Raw genomic sequence first — 23,329 nt, 5'->3', positions numbered from 1 at the left:
TTCTTTTGTGTGTGTGTGTGTGTCTGTGTGTGTGTGTTTGTTTGTTTTTGTTTTGTTTTTAGGGGTTTTTTTGCCAATCCAGGGCCTGGGTGCTGTCTCTGAGTTTTTGTGCTTAACGTTAATGCTATGTTACTTGAGCCACTGGTCAACTTCTAGCTTTTGGGTGGTTAACTGACAATAAGCGTCTCATGGACTTCTCCACCTGGGCTGGCTTTGAGCCATAATCCTCAGATCTCAGATTCCTTAGTAGCTAGGATTAAAAGCATAAGCCACCAGCACCTAGCTAGGTGAATTTTTAAGTCTTTGAGTGAGCACTTCCCAATATTAGGCACTGAAGAGTAGTTCTAAAGAGCTTTATTTTTATTAGCATCAATTAGTTGCACAAAGGGATTTCATTTTGACACATACAATGTACCTTGATCAGATTCACCCCCTTTGCCACTCCTTCATATCCCTTCAGCCCTTCCCAAGCCAAGTTTAAAAACTTTCAGGGTTCTATTTTTTTAAACATATTTTGACCATATTCACCCTCCTTTGCCCTTTATTGGCTCTTCCCTCTTCCCCTACTACCCACACTCCAGACAGAGCATGTTTCACATGCCTCAATTCTGCTTGGAAAGTATTATGCAAGCTGACAAACAACCACCTTGGAAACCCAATGACAATCTGACCACTTCACCAAGCTTCCTGGAATAGATAGCTGAACTAAAATACAAAATGTCAGCAGTACATTCCTTTGACATCTTAAATGCTTATAAACTCCAGCCCTAATCTCACTATGGCCAACAGTGTCTACAGCATCTTCCCCTTTACTCTCTCAGAAAAGAAAGTAAACCTCTGCTTCCTTGATTTCCACCCTAACTCTTGGTGAATTCCCTCATATCCCTAACACCAGCTGAAGCCCCCAGACCTAAAGTTGAGAGATAACTAAGAACACTCAAGAAGCAAAAAGACTTGATTGATAATATAGGCGTTAAAAAGTTAATTTCTAAAGCAACAATATTGAAAAGTAGAATTTTTAAGGGGTAACAAAGTCATGAGGGTTTGACTTTCATAAATGATTTAATGCTGTTATTGCAGAAGTGAGTTCACTATGTGGGAGTAGTTTCCTGGTTTTTTAAATGAGTTCAGCTCCTTTCCTGTCTCTGTCTCTTTCTCGTACTTTCTCCCTTTCCTCTAGTTCCCTCATCCTGCTTACATACATACACATTCTCTTACCCTTCTTCCTTCTGCCATAATAGAGAATTAAAACAAAACAAAACAAAATTAACTATCACTAGATGTGTACCCCTTGACCTTGGACTTCTAAGCCTTCAGAAGTATTTTTGACAAAGTACTCAATCCCAGGAATTTTGTAGTAGCAGCATAACACACTCTAATGACCCATTTTAAAATAGCAAAGGCAGCCAGGCACCGGTGGCCCACGCCTGTGATCCTAGCTATGCAAGAAGCTGAGATTTGAGAATCACGGTTCAAAGCCAGCCTCAGCAGTAAAGTTTGTGAGGCTCTTATCTCCAATTAACCACCAGAAAACCGGAAGTGGCATTATGGTTCAAGTGGTAGAGCACTAGCCTTGAGCTGAAGCACTTGGGGACAGCACCCAGGCCCAGAGTTCAAGCCCCACAACTGACAAAAAAAAAAAAAAGGACAAAGGCTCCTAATAGATTTCCACTTCTAAGAATATATGAAAAGGTCATATCTATTTGATAAACATATGAAAAGATGCTCAACATCATTAGCCATCAAGGAAATACAAATGAAAACTATATGAAATGCTATGTCACACACACTAGAATGTAAATAAAGAAGATGGGAAGTGACCCTGTGGCTCAAAGTGGTAGAATGCTAGTCTTGAGCAAAAAAGGAGCTCAGGTACAGTGCCCAGGCCCTAAGTTCAAGCCCCACTACCAACAAAAAAAAAAAAGAGAGAGAAAGAAAGAAAAATTTTATGCCAGGCACCAGTGTCTCACACCTGTAATCTTAGCTACTCAAGAGGCTGAGATCTGATTATTGCAGTTCAAAGCCAGTCCAGGCAAGCAAGTCTTTGAGACTTTTGTCTCTAATAAACCACCTGACAACTGGATGTGGTGCTGTAACTCAAAGTGGCCCAGAGCTTGAGTGAAAAAGCTCAGGGACAGAGCCCTGGTCCTAAATTCAAGTCCATGACCAACAAAAAAGAAGAAAAAGGAGGAGGAAGAGGAGGAGGAGGAAGACGAGGAAGACGAGGAGAACGAGGAGGAAGAGGGTGCACTGTACTTATAAACTGACATGTTGAATGGTAACCCCTTTGTACAACTATTTAAAAATAATTTTAAAAATCAAAAATTAGAAAAAGAAGAAGGTGGACAATAACAAATTCTATTGAAGACCAAGAGAGACTGATGGGTATGGAAAATGGTGCAACTACTTTTCGAAGATATTTGATAGTTCCTCAAAATGGTTAAACATAGAATTGCCATATGACGCAGTTATTCTATTCATGAGATACTTCACAGGCCATATTCTGTTATAATATAACACCCAAGACTGGCATTGCTAAAGGCAAGTTCTTCATTTGGGGCTGGTAAGTCAAAGATTGGGTTACTTCATCTAGTAGCCACCCTAGATATCTAAGGATGCTACATCATAGAGGACAGAAGGAGAAGTGACTGCATGCAGAAGAACATGCAAGAAAGGCTGAATTCTTCTAACAGCACATTCTCTTGGTAATTTATTCCGATGCTCAAGAATTTACTCATTATCACAAGAAAAGTATTAATCTCTCCTAACAATCTTCTGCAGGTCTTCCTCCCACCACCATTGCAACATCAAACAAATTCCAAAATAAGTTTCAGAGGGGACAAGACATAACAAGCATATACCTATGAGTATTGAAAACATAGGTCCAAACAAGATTTGCATATGAAAGTTCATATTCGTAGTAGCCAAGGAGCAGAAACAATCAATTGTCCATCAACTGAATGGGTAAATAAAATGTGGTATACCCATACATGATACAACATGGATAAATCTTTAAAATAGTATTCTAAGTAAAAGATCACATACTACACAATTCCATGCACATGAAATGTCCATAGACTAGTGATTTCCTGGGGTTAGAAGGAAGAAATGAATGGGGACTAACTGCTAATGAGTATGGACTTCTTTAAATAATGATTTTTAAAATGCTCTAAAATTGGGCCTGGGAATGTGGCTGAGTGGTAGAGTACTTGCCAAGCATGAATGAAGCCCTGGGTTCAATTCTTCAGTACTGCATAAACAGAAAAAGCCCAAAGTGGTACTGTGGCTGAAGTGATAGAGTGCTAACCTTAAGCAAAAGAAGTTCAGGGACAGTGTTTAGGCCCTGAGTTCAAGCCCCAGACTGGAAAAAAAAAAGTTGTAAAATTGAATTGCATACATAAGTGAGTTCTATGACCCAGAACATCTCAGTAAAGCTGATAAAGATAATAATAATTAGCTAGAAGAAATGAAGAGAGATTGAGTTTTTAGAAAGTGTGGTACCGTAAGCAAGGGAAGAGCAGTGTGTACTAATACGGATAAGCTGCTGGATGAAGTAAGAATTTTTTTTTAACCTGCTTCACTTTCGCCACACATCTCATATCCTACAAAATAGTCCTTCAGATAGTCCTTCAAATATCCAAAGAACTGAAAAAAAGATTCAGATCTAAACTATGATGTTCTAAAGGATGAAACCAGTTCAAAAAGGGCATCAAATAGGTGAGTTTGCTTCACATCTGTAATCTTAGGTACTCAGGTGCTGAGATATGAAGATTGTAGTTCAAAGCCAGCTCAAGCAGACAAATCTGAGATATTATTATCTCCCACTAACCAGGAAAAAAAAAAGCAGAAATGAAGTTGTGGCTAAAGTGGTAGAATTCTAGCCTTGAAAAAAAAAAAAAAAAAAAAGCTGATCTGGAGAGAGAGGCCCTAAGTTCAAATACCAGTACTAGCACACAGCACAAAAGGATATATTTGAGCTCATTTTAAGGAAGGTTTAATAAGGTCCCTTAAAATTCCAATTGGGAAACAAGGTAGTTCCCCCAGCACCAGGAGCATTTCTGCAAAGTGTGAGCTGGAGAATACTCTAGTATTAGCTAGGAAACAGGACAAGATGACTTCTAAAATTACACTAATCCAGTCACTCAGATTCACCAAAGACCAACCTCACTTTTCTTAAACTATGAAGAATCTCCTTTCTTATTCATTCTCAAAAAGGTTCTTGCCAAACTACTAGAGTAATCATTAAGTACAAATTCATAGTCCTCAACAGTCTTTTTTTTTTCACTAAAATACTCACCAGTTTTCCTGATAATTTCCTTGTTCAAAAAAAATTTTACTACTAATGTAAAATCAAAATACATAAATCCATAAACTCTGTTATGGCTCTTTCCAAACTGCCTATCTGAAGCCAAAGGGAAGTTCTGTTGTGATAGTTTTATGCTCAGTACCTCACTGTTAAGCAAACGCAGTAACCAAAGACCCTGCTCTATCAGTCTCCCAAGGATACAAAGGAAGAGTGCCAAGAACATGTCCCAGAGCTTTGTGAAATTGCAGAATATCTAAATAAGGAGAAAACGTCAAACAGAAAAAAAATAGACTGAAATAAGAAGAATAAAATCCTGGAGACTGAGACAACTGAGCCTATCTTCTACTATCCCAGCTGAGGAGGTCAAATAAAAATATATACTTTAAAACAGAGCTACATGTCGGAAGTGGTGGTATATATTTGTAATCCCAGATAATCAGGAGGTAGAAGTAGGAAAATCTGGGTTTGAGGACTTTGGGGCTGTGGCTTAAGTGATAGAAAGTCCAGGCACTGAGTTCAATCCAATGGGAGGTGAAGGAAGGGCCAGAGAGAGGGCCACCACCCTGTATGATAGTCCTCAAGAAGCTAAAATGTGGATTATGTTGTGGTGTAACAGTATTGCTTCTTGGTGTATGCCCAACGAAGAGATAATTGTGCACCAATACTCATAATAACTTTAGTCACAATAGCCACTGGTGGAAGCAACTCACAAATCCGTCTGTGGATGAGTGGACAAACAAAAGGTATGTGCTATAATGAACTATTATAGTATACACCATACACTAGACATATACTTACGATAATATATAATAGGATTAATACATATTGACAGCATATACTTAGAGTATATATCTATAATAGACTATAAAAATGAAAGAAATTCATCCGTCCCTTAAGAACTCTAAGGCACCAAACTCTTTAGATTTAGGGTTTCTTTGTCCACTGTGCCAGTGAATCTGAACGAATACCTAAGCCTGGGATGGGTTCGGTCTGTGCCTCAGCGCCAGCTGGGTGGGTGGGGCTTCCACAGCTTCCGCCACGAGCCCTGACGGCTGACAGTGTCTGTGGTGACAGCGTCTGCAAAGGCCGGGCTCTACGGCGGGCCGACAGACGCTACACCCTCGGCCAATCAAAGCGCCCCAGAGCTGCCCGCACCTTGGGTCTTTTTCCAGTTGTCCTGCCCTCATCTGCTTCTAATTGGTGAGTTTCAAACCCGCGAAAGCCAATGGGAGTGCAGACGCGCGGTTCCGCAGCCGCGACTCCTAGGCGCGGCCTTTGAAAGGAAAACTGTCCAAGTTGGGAATCATGGTGGGGCCTGGGCCCTCCGCAGCGGCTGGTGAGTACCAACGCGCGCCCCGCTCTGGCAGGCGTTGGAGCAAGGGCGGGGAAATAGGGAGTCCTTCCACCTGACGGTTCCCGTTTGCGTTCACATCTGCCTCAGTCTCCCCAGACCGGGCCCCGTAGTAGAAGCCTGGACCCGGGATGGAGTCCCCACTTCAGGCCTTGCAACAGCCCTGTCCAAGGTTGTCTTTGAAACACGGTCGAGATAAAGAAACTAGGGTTCCGCCCCGGGTCACACCACAGGTCCACGGTGGGAAGGTGTGGTCCGGGCACTGAGCTGCTGCCGATTTTGCAGGTAGCCAGAAGGGGGTGCTCGGCCCCTCCACCCCTGCTGCCTTGGAGCTTGATTGGATCATGGGCGCGGGGTCCTAGGCTCATGGGTTCCTTGAACTCTGATCAGTCTGGAGCCTTTCCTGCCCTTCTGTATGCTCCGGCGCGGTTGCCACCAAGCGGTCAGACAGAACGGATCTTTTTTCCTCACATTTTTCATTAGGGCTTTTAGATTGTGTCGGAGGCTTCATTGCGGTATTTCCATACATGCATATACTATACTTTGACCCGGTTGGTCCCTTCTATTTCTTACTCTCCCACAATCCGCCCCCTTTTAAAAAATCTTTCTTACAATTTTGAGTGAGTGAGTTTATTCTGATCTTTTCATGCAGAACTGCAATTCTCTCCCATTTTCTCTCCCACTTCCTTCCAGTTCCCCTATCCAAATAGCTCCCCATTTATGTTCATGTTCATGCAATAGTTGTCTTCCTAAGTCTGCTTAATTTTGCTTACATGGTGATCTCCAGATCCATCTGTTTTCTTGCAAATGACTTTTTTTTCCCCTTTATCCATTCATCTGTTAATAGACACCTGAACTGGTTCCATAGGTTGGCTGTTGTGGTATCTCTATTGTGTACTGACTTACATTTCCTCTAGATATATGCCCAAGAGTAGTATAGCATGGTCATAAGGAGGTAGTTGTTAGTTTTCTAAAGAACCCCCCATGCTTATTTATATACTGGCAGCACAAATGTACATTCCCACAACAGTGTTCAAGATTCCTTTGCATTCAGTGTTGATTGTTCTGATCAACCATGCCTGTCCTAGGCCCTGTCCTTGGTGCTTCGTGTGACAACTCTTCAAGAGGTGTGACTCTAACCCTGTATGTGAGACTCTAAATGTTGAACATGAACTTAAGTATATTTCTCATAGCTATTTGATAAAGATGCATTAGAGTCAAAAAGGAACCATGGAGAGTTAAGAATAGTTTTGCACCTCTGCAGCCTTTTTTTAAAAAAATGATTATGAGGGCTGAGAAGTTGGCTCAGTGGTAGAGTATTTGCCTCTCATGCCTGAGACCCTGGGTTCGATTGCTCAGCACCACATAAGCAGAAAGAAGCCAGAAATGGTGCTGTGGCTCAAGTAATAGGGCTCTAGTCTTGAGCTAAAGAGCTGAGGGACAGCATCCAAGCTCAGAGTTCAGCCCCCACAACTGACAAAAAAGAAAAAAAATTATGTATTTTTAATCTTTTCAAACAATTTGCTCCTCTCACCATGCACTGATGAACTCACACAATTTTTTTCTTTGACCTTTTCTTAGGGCATCTAGATTTTGCCATATATCAGTGTTGTGTTTATCTCCACTGCTATATTGAAAGTATTCTGGAAATCAGAGAAACAGTTCAGGTATCCCTTATCTGAATTGCTAATGATCAGAAGGATTTCAGATTTCAGATTGTGAAATACTTGTATGTATAATAAAATATCCTGAGGATGTGAATATAAAATTCATTTGCATTTCTTTTTGACAATACCTGATTTTGAAGTCAAGGCAAGTACTCTACCACTTGAGTCACATCCCATCTCCTTTTGCTTTAGTTTATTTTTAGATAGGGTCTTATGCTTTTGTCTGGACCAGCCTCAGACTATAATCCTCCTACCTCTGCCTCTTGAGTGGCTGGGACTATAGTCATATACTATTACACCTGGCTTGGGTTTTTTTTTTGGGGGGGGGGTGGGGTCCGGTCGTGGGGCCTGAACTCTGGGCCTGGGCGCTGTCCCTCAGCTCTTCAGCTCAAAGCTAGAGTTCTACCACTTGAGCCACAGCGCCACTTCTGGCTTTTTTCTTTTTGCTTATGTGGTGTTAAGGAATTGAACCCAGGGCCTCATGCATGCTACGCAAGCGCTCTATCACTGAGCCATCTTCCCAGCCCCCAACCTGGCTTGTTTTTGAGATAGGATCTTACTACATTTTTCCCTAGGCTGCCCTCAAACTGGTATTTTTCTGTCTCTACTTCATGAGTATCTGGGATTACAAGGTGGGCCACCATGCCTGGCTACATTTATACTTTATATATTTTTCATACATAACTTGAAGGTAATTTAATACAATATTTGTAGTGCGTATGTGTTTTAATTGATCAGATACATGAAGTCAAGCATGGAATTTGTGTCATGTTGGCCCTTTTAAATTTCAGATGTTGAATTAGTATATTCAGCCTATATTAACTTTTTATTTTCCCATAAATGCCTGTCATAAAAAGTTACTGTGTAGATGTTTACCACTAACTCCCCCTACCCTGCCAACCTGGCTCTTTTTTCTTTAGTTCCAAAAGGAACTGAGTAACGGTTTGTGTGTAAAAATCACCATCCATCTCAAGAAGGAAACACACAAGAATATACACACACACACACACAAGACCAGCCTTGGCTCAACAGTTTAGGTAGGCCAGTTAGAATTTCTTCATGTAAGCTAGGTGCCGGTGGCTCATGCCTATAATCCTAGCTACTCAGGAGGCTGAGATCTGAAAATCTCGGTTCAACACTTTGGAAAGCAGTATGGAGGTTCCTCAAAAGACTTCACATAGAACTCCCCTATGACCCAGCAATCCCACTTTTGGGCATTTACCCAAATGTTTACAAACAAGACCACACTAAAGCTACCAGCACAACTATGTTTATTGCAGCATTATTTACCATAGCTAAGATATGGAACCAACCCAGATGCCCCTCAGTAGATGAATGGATCAAGAAAATGTGGTATATATACACAATGGAATTCTATGCCTCCATCAGAAAGAATGACATTGCCCCATTTGTTAGGAAATGGAAAAACTTGGAAAAAATTCTATTAAGTGAAGTAAGCCAGGCCCAAAGAAACATAGGTTCCATGGTTTCCCTTATTTGCAATATCTAGTATATGTATGAGTCAAGCGGAAAAGGTCAGATAATGTGATGTCAGGAAAATGAACCCTTAGATATGTATTTTAATGTTTTTTTCTTTCATGCATGTGTTTCTAACGCATTTATAAGATTATCTCTTTGTTGCTTTGTATGTCTATGTCCCTCCCCCACAGTATAACCCCTGCTTTCACTATATTTGATGTCAGTATAACTTGTGGAGGAGATGGGGGAAAACCAGTTGTTTAAGGATACAAGTGGACCTGTTGCAACAATGAGAAGTACAAGTTGTTGTCATGTCCAAAACGAGCTTTACAACGTCGGTGCGGGGGGGGGGGGGGGGGGGTAGGGGGGGAAGGGGGGAAGGAGAAGGATTGGGATTGGGGGGGAGGGGGGAGGCTGGGAAGGGATGTGAAGGGTAAACCAAAGGAGGAGGCTGCAATGCTTGGTAAGAAATGTACACATTATCCTGCCCATGTAATTGTAACCCCTCTGTACAGTATGTTCACAAATAAAATTAAATTAAATTAAAAAAAAAATCTCAGTTCAAAGCCAGCCCGGACAGGAAAGTCCGTGAGACTCTTATCTCCAATTTACCACCAGAAAACTGTAAGTGTTGCTGTGGCTCAAGTGATAGAGCACTCGTCTTGAGCTAAAGAGCGCAGGGACAGCGCCCAGGCCCAGAGTTCAAGCCCCACGACCGACAAAAAAAAAAAAAGAAAAGAAAAAGAATTTCTTCATGTAAAGTATGATGTGTTATAGCTGAGAACAATGGCCTAATTAAGGACTCTGGGTTACAATAAATACGATCTCAGATTTGCTTTTGCTTCATACTAGCTAGATAACTTGAAGCATGTCATTTACCCTCTTTGAATTTCATAATGCACAATACCCAGTGGGATGATTGTATAGATTAAAAGAAGTAGCACAAGTAGCTTATTACAAATAGTAATACAAGGAGCTTATTATAAGACTTGGATTTTGTTAATGTTGATACTAACTTGAAGCCAGACTTAAAGACTGGATACTTTTTCACATTATGTTATAAATTAAAATCATTATAGAAAAGTGCCATGTTTTAGGATATATATGAACTTGATAAAATCTCAAGCTAAATTCTGTTTTTATTTGATTCTGTGTTTTACAGAAGAGCGTCAGAAAAAGCTCCAGGAGTATTTAGCAGCCAAGGGAAAACTGAAGAATCTAAATACCAAGTGAGTTTCTCTACATATTTATGCCAGTTTTGTTGTCCTTGTTAATACTAACTTAAAGTCTTTTTTACAAGTAGCCCTTTTCTGGTTGTAGCCTATTCAGCCTACATTGTAGATCTGAAGATTACATAAAAAGAGTACTTTAGTCCAAATATGACAACACTAGTTAAACCTAGTCTATTGGCAGAGATGGAAGCATTATTATTGTGTTCCAAAAAAGGAGGACCTACAGTATTAGGGATCATGCTGGAAATATTCTTGTCCCTTCTTTTTCTGGCGAAGTTGATTCTTATGAAGACAATTTTTGGTCAGTCAGTTGAATGACCCTGGTTTGGGTGTATCTTGTGAAAGCCAGTTCTCAATACTAGCATACTGAGATCTCCCAACATGTACTTTTGAGTTAGATAGAACATAACCATTTCACTCTTGTCTTCTGTCAGTATATTATCTTCCTGTTGTATTACTCCATTTTTTCTTGAAAATTAATTTTTACAAAGTTAACTGTCACCTTTAATTTTGCCTTGGGTTTTTAGTCAACTCTATTTCCTTGGTTAATTGAGCTGAAACCATTTTTCTTTTGAAGCAAGGTCTTATTAAGTGTACAGCTTATGTGGTAGAACCCTTGTCTGGCAAACTAGATGCTGTGTTCAAAATCCTAGGACATAAGCCCTCAGAGGGGAAGGATCTCTGTGTCTTACTAAGTATTATAGCATTAAGAGTAATTCATAGAGTCAGCACTGGTGGCTCATACTCAGGAGGTTTAAAGCCAGCCTAGGCAGGAAAGTCCATGAGACTCTTTATCTCCAATTTACCACCAGAAAACTGTAAGTGGTGCTGTGGCTCAAGTGTAGACCATTAGCCTTGAGCTGAAGAGTGCAGGGACAGCCAGAGTTCAAGCCCCATGACCAACAACAACAACAAAAAAAAAGAGCTCAAGAACAACACCCAAGCCCTGAGTAGTTCAAGCCCCCAACCAACACACAAAAAAAGAGTGATTGGTAGACTGAGAATGGTGGTCCATACCTGTAATCCCAGCTATCAAGAAACTGACTACCCTGAGCTAAATAGTGAATTCTCCACTAGCCTGAGCTACACAGCAAGACCTTGTCTATCTTTGTAATTTTTCCCAATAGATATTTAATTTCTAAATGCTGCTGGTTTTTTTTATTTTTTTGCAGTTTAACCTCACTTGGTAGATTTTATGTTACATCCCTTTTTTTATTCTTGTTTTTTATTTGAATCATGCCTCAGTATAGATAGTATTGATTTGAGACTACCCCCAGATACCAAAATCCACAGGTGCTCAAGACCTTTGTGTAAAATAAAATAGCATAGTATTTGCATATAAACTATGTGCAATCATCTGTCAATTACTTATGATACCTAAGATAGTGCAATAGTATACTGTTGTTTTTTAGCAGTAATTACAAAAAAGTTTGCACATGTTCAATGCAGATGCAATATCATTTTTCAATTTTTTTATCCAAAGTTAGTTAAAACTACAGTTGTATAGTCCATGGATATAAACAGTCAGCTATATATCATTTTTGCCCCTGAAAATCCAATATTTGGAAATACTTTAACAATGAACCTTTTTTTTTTTTTTGTAAGTCGTGGGGCTTGAACTCTGGGCTTGGGCGCTGTCCCTGCGCTCTTCAGCTCAAGGTGAGTGCTCTACCATTTGAGCCACAGCACCACTTCCAGTTTTCTAGTGGTTTATTGGAGATAGGAGTCTCATGGACTTTCCTATCTGGGCTGGCTTTGAACCATGATCCTCAGATCTCAGCCTCCTAAGTAGCTAGGATTACAGGCATGAGCCACCGACACCCAGCTAACAATGAACTTTAAAAAAAAAAAAAAAAGCAGATAATTGTCTCATCTCCAGTGTCTGATATTTGAATAAGACTACACATATAATGTAGGAACCAAATGTATTTTATCAGTATTATTAGAATGCTGCATTTATGCATATAATATTTCTGAAAGGATCACCAAAAAGTTGTTAAGAGCTGTTGTGATTTCTTGAAGGAATACAGGACCAGGAAGGTATAATAATGAAACTTTTTAATTATTGATCATTTTTAATTGTTTTACCATATACAGAAACTCTAATGACTTGAAAATTTTGATCATAATTGTTAATCTCTATACTTCCTAAGATTTGCTGATCCTTCTGTACTAAGGATTACTTTTATTTTCCTTTTTACAGGCCTTATCTAAAAGCCAAGAATAATGCCTCAATCCCACCACCTTCTAAATCTGTAAGTAGAAATTAGTCTCTTAAGAAATATCCAGTTTATCAAAAAATTAAATCCCCCAAAAACAAATCTTCAAAGAAACAACTGCCCAATAAATAAGTGGACTAAAGACTTAAAGAGAAACTTCTCTGAAGAAGAAAGAAGGAGAGCCAGTAGACACATGAAGAAATGTTCAACCTCTCTAGCCATAAAAGAATGCAGAGCAAAACAACATTGACATTCCACCTCACCCCAGTTAAAATGGCTATAATCAAGAACTCTAATAACAACAGATGCTGGAGGGGATTGGACAGAAGGGAACCTTACTACATTGTTGGTGGGAATGTAAACTTGTTCAACCACTTTGGAAAGCAATATGGAGGTTCCTCGAAAGACTCCACATAGAGCTCCCCTATGACCCAGCAATCCCACTTTTGGGCATTTACCCTAATGATCACAAGCAAGACCATACTAAAGCTACCAGCACAACTATGTTTATTGCAGCATTATTTACTATAGCTAAGATATGGAAGCAACCCAGATGCCCCTCAGTAGATGAATGGATCAAGAAAATGTGGTATATATACACAATGGAATTCTATGCCTCCATCAGAAAGAATGGCATTGCCCCATTTGATAGGAAATAGAAAGACTTGGAAAAAATTCTATTAAGTGAAGTAAGCCAGGCCCAAAGAAACACAGGTCCCATGGTTTCCCTTATTTGCAATAACTAGTATATGTCTGAGTCAAACAGAAAAGGTCAAATAAGTTGATGTTAGGGGAATGAACCCCAAGATAAGTATTCAATTTTTTTTTCCTGTCTTGCAATTGTTTCTAACATATTTATAAGATGATTTCTATGTTGCTTGGTATGTCCCTCCCCACGGTATAATCCCTGCTTTCACTGTATTTGATGTTAGTATAATTTGTGGAGGGGAAGGGCAAAAACAAATTGTTTAACTAGGGATACAGGTGGACCCATTGCAACAAGGAGATGTACAAGTTGTTATGTCGAAAAATGAACTTTACAACTTTGATGGGGGGGAGGATCATGTGGGGGGGAGTGGGGGGAGTATGGGAAGGGAAAACAAAGAGGAGGCAACAACAAATCGATTAAATAGGGATACAGGTGGACCCATTGCAACAATGAGATATAGAAGTCGTTATGTTGAAAACGAACTTTACAACTTTGGTGGAGGGGGGGGTGATGGGAAGGGGAAACAAAGGAGGAGACTACAATGCTTGATAAGAAATGTACTCATTATCTTGCCCATGTAATTGTAACTCCTCTGTATGGTATTCTCACAATAAAAAATATATATATCCAGTTTAAAATTGATTAGTAATAAAAATACTGAAGATGCAGCTCAAGAAAATATATTTTAGGGCTAGGAAGTTGGCTCAGTGGCAGAGTGCTTGCCTTGCATGGGTTCATTCCTCAGCACCACATAAGTAGAAAAAAAGCCAGAAGTGGTGCTGTGGCTCAAGTGGTAGGCCGATAGCCTTGAGATGAAGAGCCGAGGGACAGTGCCCAGGCCCAGAGTTCAGGCCCCACAACCAACAAAAAAAAAAGAAAAGAAAAGAAAAGAAAAGAAAAGAAAATATACTTTAAATGATTCCTCACAAATTTAAGAGCAATTTGGCCCAATAAGACAAACATTTTTTGAAAACTACAACATATTGTAGCTTAATTTTGTAACAAAAAATAAAAATACCTTAAGTGGGCTTTTAATATATGCTTAATATATGCAAGCATTTATTCAATGCTTAATATCTGCCTAACACATTCTGATTTGCATTAGCTAATTGCATTCTCACAGCCTTAGGAGGGTCGGTACTATGGTTGACCCCATTTTGTAAACATGGAAACTGAATGGTAGAAAAGTTTGTTTCCCAAGGTCATGTAGCTATTAAGTGATAATATTGAGTAGCTCAAGGAGGGAGGTAGATGAATAAAGAGAGGAAGGTGATGAGAATGCAGTCATAAAATTCAATACATATTCTTTAAAATTAAGAAAATTGAGGGAGGGAGTGGGATTGGGAGGATGAAACGGGTGACTGATCAAGATACATTGTATTCATAAACTGCTTTGTTGAATGGCAACTGCTTTGTACAACTACTTAAAGATAATTTAAAATATGAGTAGTTCAGTAGTCATTAAAAGAGAACACTGGACTAGCCACATAGCTCAGGGGTGGAGCATCCGCCTATCATATATAAAGCCCTGGATTTGATCTCTAGCACCACCAAAAAGTAAATAAACAAACAAAAGAATATCTTTGTTGAATATTTTGAATTGCTTAGCAAGAATATTTTTCCTAATCAATTTAAGTTAGCTATAATGTGAATAGAATAATGATTCCTAACATATTAACATATTTAAGGTTTAAGTAAAAAAAATAGCCTTTTTCATCTGTAATAAGTTTATCTGTAAAAATGCTGCCTCTAGTTTGCAAAATCATAATTTTGTTGAAGTTCTAAAGTGCTTTGTGTTGGCCAAGGTAAGATAGGTATTTGTACCAATTTGTACATATATATATGTAAATATATATATAAAACTACACATGAATGCACACATACATATATGTATACTTATACACATGTGTGCATACATAGATATCTATGTGCATAAGTGGGCATTATGTGCCATCTGTATGCATGACATGATTAGATACTGTGAAACACTGAAAAAATGAGTATAAGGCAAAATTATTATGCAATGAAATGAAAATAGGGAAACAATTGGTTAGACTTCTACTTTGTGCAGATGCACTGTATGACAGAAATTGTAAAGGAAAAATCCACTAGGATGAGCCCTCATACAAATTTCCAGAGTCTTCTCTAATAGTGGCAATACTGACTTCAGTAAATCATCTCTTAATTGAACGTAATACCTCCCTTATCTGTTTTATATAGTTGTAAAGATAAGGATAAGGAAGGCAATTCCAGAATTTAGTAGAAACTAAAAAGACTACGCAAGTTTATAGACATTGTTACATAACATACTTTATAAAATATTTGATACATAACATAATAGTTAACTTTTGAGTACTTACTGTTTTCTAGTACTGGGCAGGGCATATACATTATCTCAGTACTCAAATAGCCTTGTAAAAAAGTTGGCCATCTGAGTTTATGGTCAAACCAGAACACTTTTGATGGACCAAGAAGCCTAAGTTAACACTATCTTGTAAAAAGCAGATTGTATGACACTCTAGAAAGCAAGATATTATTGTTAATAATGTTATTATTATGGCCATTATACAAATGACAGGACTAAGGCTTAGAGAGATTGAGTACTTGGTCAAACTATGCAACCAGTAAGGGTCAAATCCAGCATGCACGCATAAGGCTTTTTCAGGGTCCCCATACTACAGTGTTAACTACTCAGGGGAATGTAACTTTTCATTTTCTGTTCCTGTATAGGTGGGGGGGGCACTCACAGGCATGCATGTATGCATGCATGCACGTGTACACACGCACACGTACACATGCCAGTCCTGGTACTTAAACTCAAGGCCTGGGCATTGTCCTTGAGATTTTTGCTCAAGGCTAGGTCTCTAACACTTGAAGTACGGTTCTAGGTTTTTTTTTTTGTTTTTTTTTTTTTTTGGGTGGGGAGGCCCAGTCGTGGCCCTGAACTCTGGGCCTGGGTGCTGCCCCTCAGCTCTTCAGCTCAAGGCTAGCGCTCTACCACTTGAGCCACAGCACCACTTCCGGCTTTTTTTTTTTCTGCTTATGTGGTGCTGAGGAATCAAACCCAGGGCCTCATGCATACAAGGCAAGCGCTCTACCACTGAGCCACCTTCCCAGCCCCTAGTTCTAGCTTTTTAGTGTTTAATTGAGGATTCAAGTCTCATAGACTTTCTTGCCCAGGTTGGCTTCAAACCATGATCTTCAAATCTCAGGCTCCTGAGTAGCTAGGATTATAGGTGTGAGCCACCTGTACAGGGATTTTTAATATATTGAACCCAACTATAAAAAGAATCCTTATAGACATCTTTATAAAATTTACTGAGAAACAGTAAATATTAAAATAATTAAGAGCTACCTACATCTACATCCTAAATTCATTTTATAGTTAAGTGAACTTGGGTCTGTTATTTAGCTCTAGGTATAAAATGAGTATAGTAAGACCTCACAGAACTGTTTGAAAGGACAGAGTTAAGAAACACTAAGAGAAACTTACTCATACTGGCAGACTGGAATTTATGTTGAGGTATGTAATGAGTACGTGGGCACACATTTCAACAAATCCAGTTCCAGGTCTTCAACATTCATACTTGCATTTATCTAAAATTGATTTGTTTTAGAATATACCTAACCTGCAGTCTCTTTTCCCACCACACTTGGTACCTTCATCCTTTTCTGCTTGCTAAGCGGGCACTCTACCACTTGAGCTACTGCATTAGCCCTTTTCTCATTGGTTATTCTGGTGGTAGAGTCTCCCTTTATGCCTGAACTGCCGTCCTCCTATTTGTACTTTTCTGCTTGCTAACATGACAGATGTGCAACACCATACCCAGCTACTGTACTTAACGCCATAGCTTGAAGTGGCAGGCATGAGCTACTACACCCAGCCTAACTTTATTTGTTTAATTTTTTGGTAAGGGAGGAAGGTGGCTTGGCTAGCTTCAAAAGACAAACCTCCTAATCTCTACCTCACAAGCAGCTGGGACTACTGATGCGTACCATACATCTAGCCACACTATTTGGCTAAGAGATTTTAAGCACATGCATCTTGATTAGCTCAAAATAAAGAGTGTTAGTGCTATAACAAAACATCCCTCTAAGCCAGGTGCCAGTGGTTCATGCCTGTAATCCTAGCTATTCACAAGACTGAGATCTGAGGATCACAGTTTGAAGCCAGTTTGGGCAGAAAAGTTCCCATGAGACTCTTATCTCCAACAAAACTACTCAGAAAAAGCTGGAAACAATACTGTGGCTCAGGTAGAAGCCAAAGAAACAGGGACAGCACCCAGGCCCTGAATTCAAGCCTCAGGATCAGCAGGCAGGCACACACACACACACACACACACACACACACACACACACACACACACACACACACACACACACACACACACACACACACACACACACACACACACACACACACACACACACACACACACACACACACACACACACACACACACACACACACACACACACACACACACACACACACACACACACACACACACACACACACACACACACACACACACACACACACACACACCCTCAGGTAGAAGCCAAAGAAACAGGGACAGCACCCAGGCCCTGAATTCAAGCCTCAGGATCAGCAGGCGTGCACACACACACACACACACACACACACACACACACACACACACACACACACACACACACACACACACACCTCAGGTAGAAGCCAAAGAAACAGGGACAGCACCCAGGCCCTGAATTCAAGCCTCAGGATCAGCAGGCGCGCACACACACACACACACACACACCTCTAGTCTTACCTACATATTAAAAGGAAAAGAAATAAAGTGATGTCCAATCCTGCTTATCCCAGCAAATGCATTTAATAAGCAGTATTGAATATATGAGCTAATTGTGGGATACTGTTTGTTTTTTAAAAAAAACTAGGAGTATAAGGACAAAATGTTTGGAAACCAGTAGGCTCTGCTGTCCCTGTCAGCCTCTATAGTGGCCCTTATTTCATTAAATCATACTTTTCTTGTGTTAGTATCTTTTTTTATCATGATCTTATCATTTATCCCCTGACAGTCTAGCATAGTGCCAATTGTACAGTAGTTGTCTCTCTTGACTTAAATCTAGTTTTATCCTTTATGAATTTTCTTCCTACTCCTGCTTCATATGTCCAGAGTAAAGATAACAAATTTAGTTTGAAATATTATATTTCTTTCTTCTTGTTTCTATTGTCTTGTTTTTGTTTTTGTTGTTGCTATTTTGTCTTTTTCAATTTTGTCCATCAGTTATGAGGTGAGTTGAAAGAGACTAAGAGTCAGAGTCCAGAGTTCAAAATTGAAATTCTACCTCCTCTGACCCCTAATTCTCTGCCTACTCTTGAGCTGCTTATTTGCTCTCAGATGAGGAGACTGAATTTAATGATCTCTAAAATCTCTCCCAGTTCCAATGGTCTGGATTTACTTATCAGTTGCTAGCCTTATAACTCTTCTAAGCCCACTTTCTTTCTCACTGGGATACTTGAAACTGCATAACCAGTTCTACATCCTATAATAAGTTGGCCAGATCAGGCTGATCTAAAATCAAGATGTAAAATATGTAGAAGAGTAAATATTTGCAAGTCATTTATCTGGTAAGGATTTAGTATCCAGGTTATATGACTCTTAAAACTGAACTACTAAAAGACAAACAATCTAGTTTTAAAATGGGCAAGGGATCTGATAAGACATTTCTCAAAAGAAGATAAAGATATGAAGAAATTCTCTACATCATTAACTGTCAGGGAATACAAATCAAAGCCACATTGAGGTGCCACTTCATGATTACTGAAATGTCTGTATTTAAAATGACAAATAGGGCTGGAATGTAGCTCAGTGGCAAAGCACTTGCCTAACAAGTCCAGCATCCTGGGTCCAATCCTCAGTACCAAAAAAGAAAAGACAAAAACAAAAAGTTAAAAAACCCAAACAAACAAAAATAAAAAGACAAATGACTAGTATTGGAGAAGATGTGGAGAACTAGAACCTGTGTACATTTTAAGTAGAAATGTAAATGGGTTCAGCTACCTCAAAAAATAGTTTTGTTTTGTTTTGTTTTTGGATGGGAAGGGGAAACAAAGGAGGAGGCTACAATGCTTAATAAGAAATGTACTCATTATCTTGCCCATGTAATTGTAACCACTCTGTACAGTATTTTCACAATTTAAAAAAAAATGATACACACTAAAAAAAAAAAAAAAAAGTTTTTTTGGTTCCTCAAAAGTTAAGCTTAAACCAGGCACCAGTGGCTCACAGCTGTAACCCTAGCTACTCAGCAGGCCAAGATCTGAGGATCACAGTTCAAAGCCAGCCCTGGCAGGAGACTCCATGAGACTTCAATAAACCACTCAGAAAGTGGAAGTGACGCTGTGGCTCAAGTGGTAGAGCACTAGCCTTAAGCTGAAGAGCTGAGGGATAGGCCCCAGGCACAGAGTTCAAGCACCAGGACTGCCAAAAAAAAAAAAGAGTTAAGCTTAGATTTATCATATAACCCAGCAATTCTGCTTTTCAATATATTTCATGTAGGTATACCATAAAATTGAAAACATATACTCTCACAAAGCTTGCACACAAATAGTTTATAGCAACATTGTTCATAGCACCCAAAAAGTAGAAATAACCCAAATGTAAGTTGATGAGTGAATATGTATAATCATATAATGGAATATTATTCTACCCTAAAAAAAAGTAATGAGGTACATATTTGGGAATAAGCAATTATGGGATCCCTGGGTACCTTCTGCTCAATTTTAACATGAACCTAAAACTTCTCTAAAATATAAGTTATTTAACTTTGGGGGGAAAATGAGTACTGCTACATACTATATACTATGAGTGAATCTAGAAAACATGCTAAGTGAAAAGAACTAGACACAAAACTATATTTTATAATGACTCCATCTGTATAACTGGCCCATCAGTACAGATACAGAAACAGAAAGTAGATCATTAGTGGCCAAGGGCTATGGGAGAGGAAAACAGAGAACAGCTGCCAACAAGTACTGGATTTCTTTCTAAGGTGATTTAAATCTTCTGGCACTACATAGTCGTGATTGTTGTTCAACCTTATAAGTACACTAAAACTCACTTGGTTATATACTTTAAAATAGCAGATTTTATACTATATGAACAAATTATATCTGAGATTCATTAAATATATAAGTAAATAAGAAAACACAACAAAAACACATACAGGAAAGTTTTCGTGCCACTATTTCCACTTTTTCCATGAGCAATGATGCAGAGATCTGAGATGGATATAAATGTTGGGTCTAAGCAGTAACCCTATGTTGCAGCTATCTCTCTGCTTTCCACTTGCACCCTTATCTTAGCAACAGTGTGTACCAGGACTTTCCAAGACAGGTATCTCTTGCTGTTAATGCCATATAGCGCTAGCTACAGAGTTCCTTTATATAATCACCACATAATTCTTCACAATATTCTCAAGAGCATGGTAACTATCACTATTTCCATATCCTTCCTGGGAGACACATATTCTTATATGCTCCAGATTCTCCTTTCTGAGTGACTGCTTTCACTGTGGATGTTTCAGAATCTATAGTAGCTAGTTTTTAGATTGCTGTAACATAGTTCTTCCTTTCTTATCCAAAACTAAATCATATGGGCTGGGAAGGTGGCTCAGTGGTAGAGCGCTTGCCTTGCATTCCTGAGGCCCTGGGTTCGATTCCTCAGCACCACATAAGCAAAAAGAAAAAAGCCGGAAGTGGTGCTCTGGCTCAAGTGGTAGAGCGCTAGCCTTGAGCTGAAGAGCTGAGGGACAGCGCCCAGGCCCAGAGTTCAGGCCCCACAACTGGACCCAAAAAAAAAAAAAAAATCATGTGACTAAAATACTTGCACATTAGTAATACACAATACCTTAGAGCTTGCTGCCTTCACAAATATAACTTAACTACTAAGATGTTAGGTGTTTAGTGAGATGCTCCAACTTACTCCAGACCTCCTATCCTCCAGTCTGTCTCCTTGCCTGATTGATAGGAACAAAACAGAGTCTTAACTGATACTAGAGTAGTATCACATAGTCATTTGTAGAGGAAGGAGACAAAAAAAGCCTTAGAGGTGTATTTTTCCAGAGTCCTGGGAAGATGCTTCATTGGAAAATAATGGACATTCAGCAAGTACTATTTGATATAGGCAAATTCTTTCTTGAAATAGCAATTGTTTTGTTAATAACTGAATATCTTCTTGATTCTGTCAAGATAAAACAAAATACTCTAGGGGGAAAGTGGTTCAGTGGTAAGAGTGCTTGCCTCACATGCATGAGCCCCTGGGTTCGATTCCTCAGTACCACATAAACAGAAAAAGCCAGAAGTGACACTGTGGCTCAAGTGTAGAGCACTAGCTTTGAGCTGAAGAGTTGAGGGACAGTGCCCAGGCCCAGAGTTCAAGCCCCACGACTGACGACAAAAAAAATTAATTAATTAATTAATTTATATATATATATATATATATATATATATATAATAGGAACTTGTTACAAAAGTCACCTATTAGTGAAGTAAACCTTTATTTTCTAAGGATTCAGCTTTCTTAAATGAAATTCTAAATTATATTATCTAACATTTGTTTAAGCAGTTATTTTCCTCATTATTTTAAAACAGTAATCTATTACAATTGGAGGGGGATGGGGGCAGCTGTTCTTGGGGTTTGAACTCAGCACCTGGGCATTGTCCCTGAGCTCTTTTGCTCAAGGTTAGCATTCTACAACTTGAGCCACAGCTCTACCTCCAGCTTTTTTGATGATTAAATGGGCAGTGTCCCTGAGCTCTTTTGCTCAAGGTTAGCATTCTGCAACTTGAGCCACAGCTCCACTTCCAGCTTTTTTGATGGTGAAATGAAGATCAGAGTCTCGTGGACTTTCCTGTCCGTGCAGGCTTCAAACCACAATTCTTAGTTCTCAGCCTCCTGAGTAGCTAGGATTATAGGCATGAGCCACCAGTGGCCAGTTTTTTTTTTTTTTAATGCTGCTACTGGATGTTGAACTCAGAGCCTTGGCCTGTCAAGGCTAGTGCTCTACCACTTGAGCCACAGCTCTACTATAGATTTTTAATATATTTTTCTTTGTCTTTTCAGACTATTAGACCCAAAAAGGATATTACCAGCCATGCTATTTTACCTATCAAATCTACAAGGACTATCAACACTAAACTCCAGTCCGGACCAACTAATATCTTTGGGTCTCAGAAGTCAAAGTTAGAGCCACTTCTGAGCAAAATGCCAACTTCAAGATATGCTTCTTCTAACCCAAATTGTAAACCATACAGCAAGAATCACCAGCAGCATGAAGCTGGGTCATCCACTGCAGAACTGTCAACAAAACCTAGGAGGTCCTCTATTACACAGGAATTGAAAACTATAAAGCAGCATGGAGCCAGTCAGGGAAATGCTAAATGGATGGACTCTATGGATAATTCCCATGGTGAAAACAAATCTTTGAGTGGCTTTGTAAAAGAGATGAACAAAGAGAACTTGCTCCAAACTTCATCAGAACCTAAGCAAAAGCCAGATCCTGAATTACGTATTCTAAGTAAGCCAAAGACTAACACTTACAAGCAAACCAAGTGCAGTTTGGCTCCTAAAAAAGTCTTAAGCAAAAATTCAGTTAATAGTGCTGTTCTGAAAGACAGAGTTAATAAAAAAAATGTTGGAGAAACACAAATCTGGACTCTACCAGTAAAATCACAGCAACTCTCTAGAATTGCAGCTTGTACAAAACCAAGAGAAAAGTCCTCAAGGACAGTTCCCTCTCACTTTATTCAGACCCATAGTAGGTCTCAAGCATCAAAGAAACCAGTGGTTAAGGAGATAAATGATATGAAGGCCAACAGGGGTAAATATGGAAGACCAAATGAAACTAAGTTACAGTCACTCCATACTACTGAACAGAAGGTAAAACCCATGAGACTTACAACACATCCGAACTTGCTTCAGGGAGCAACTAACCAACATCCAAACAGCAAGCAAGATCAGAAGACTAGACAACATTCTTTAAGACCTCAGACATCAGTCATTCCAAGCACTCCTAGCATAAAAGCAAACAGAACCAATGATAACAAATTTAAAATCTTTCAACAAAAAGCACAGACTTTGAACTCCAAGTTGAAAACTGCTCTTCCCCAGAAGCATTTTCTGAACAAGACAGCTCCCAAAACTAAAGCAGGAATCACAACCATAAATGGGAGAGGAGTCCCAAATGATACCCAAACCAATCCAAATACTAAAAAGAAGGCAGCAACAGAGGATCGAAGGTACATTGTTTTGATTCTAAAATGTTGTGACTTAATATAATCTATTATCAAGAATATTTGGTCAGGAAATAGTTTCTA

The 23,329-nt window shown here is 39.3% G+C and overlaps 1 protein-coding gene across 2 annotated transcripts in view; it reads left to right on the top strand.

Moving 5' to 3' along the window:
* The first annotated feature begins 5,489 nt into the window (after positions 1–5,489).
* Positions 5,490–23,329, top strand: part of Ckap2l (cytoskeleton associated protein 2 like) — a 39,870-nt gene continuing 22,030 nt past the window's right edge. Inside the window, exons 1-4 of one of the 2 annotated variants that reach the window (XM_070013253.1) lie at positions 5,490–5,506; positions 9,966–10,032; positions 12,239–12,290; positions 22,077–23,251. In XM_070013253.1, coding sequence (XP_069869354.1) covers positions 22,218–23,251 — 1,034 coding nt within the window. In that variant the 5' untranslated portion in view covers positions 5,490–5,506; positions 9,966–10,032; positions 12,239–12,290; positions 22,077–22,217. Of the gene's footprint in view, positions 5,507–5,557; positions 5,643–9,965; positions 10,033–12,238; positions 12,291–22,076; positions 23,252–23,329 lie in introns of those variants that run through there. The other variant, XM_070013252.1, reaches the window with a different exon arrangement.

The sequence above is a fragment of the Dipodomys merriami genome, unplaced genomic scaffold (assembly GCF_024711535.1).
Source record: "Dipodomys merriami isolate MVZ:Mamm:240054 unplaced genomic scaffold, mDipMer1.0.p SCAF_90, whole genome shotgun sequence".
Taxonomy (NCBI): domain Eukaryota; kingdom Metazoa; phylum Chordata; class Mammalia; order Rodentia; family Heteromyidae; genus Dipodomys; species Dipodomys merriami.
Note: the sequence above shows the minus strand (reverse complement) of the source record. Positions and strands in the feature narration are given on the sequence as shown.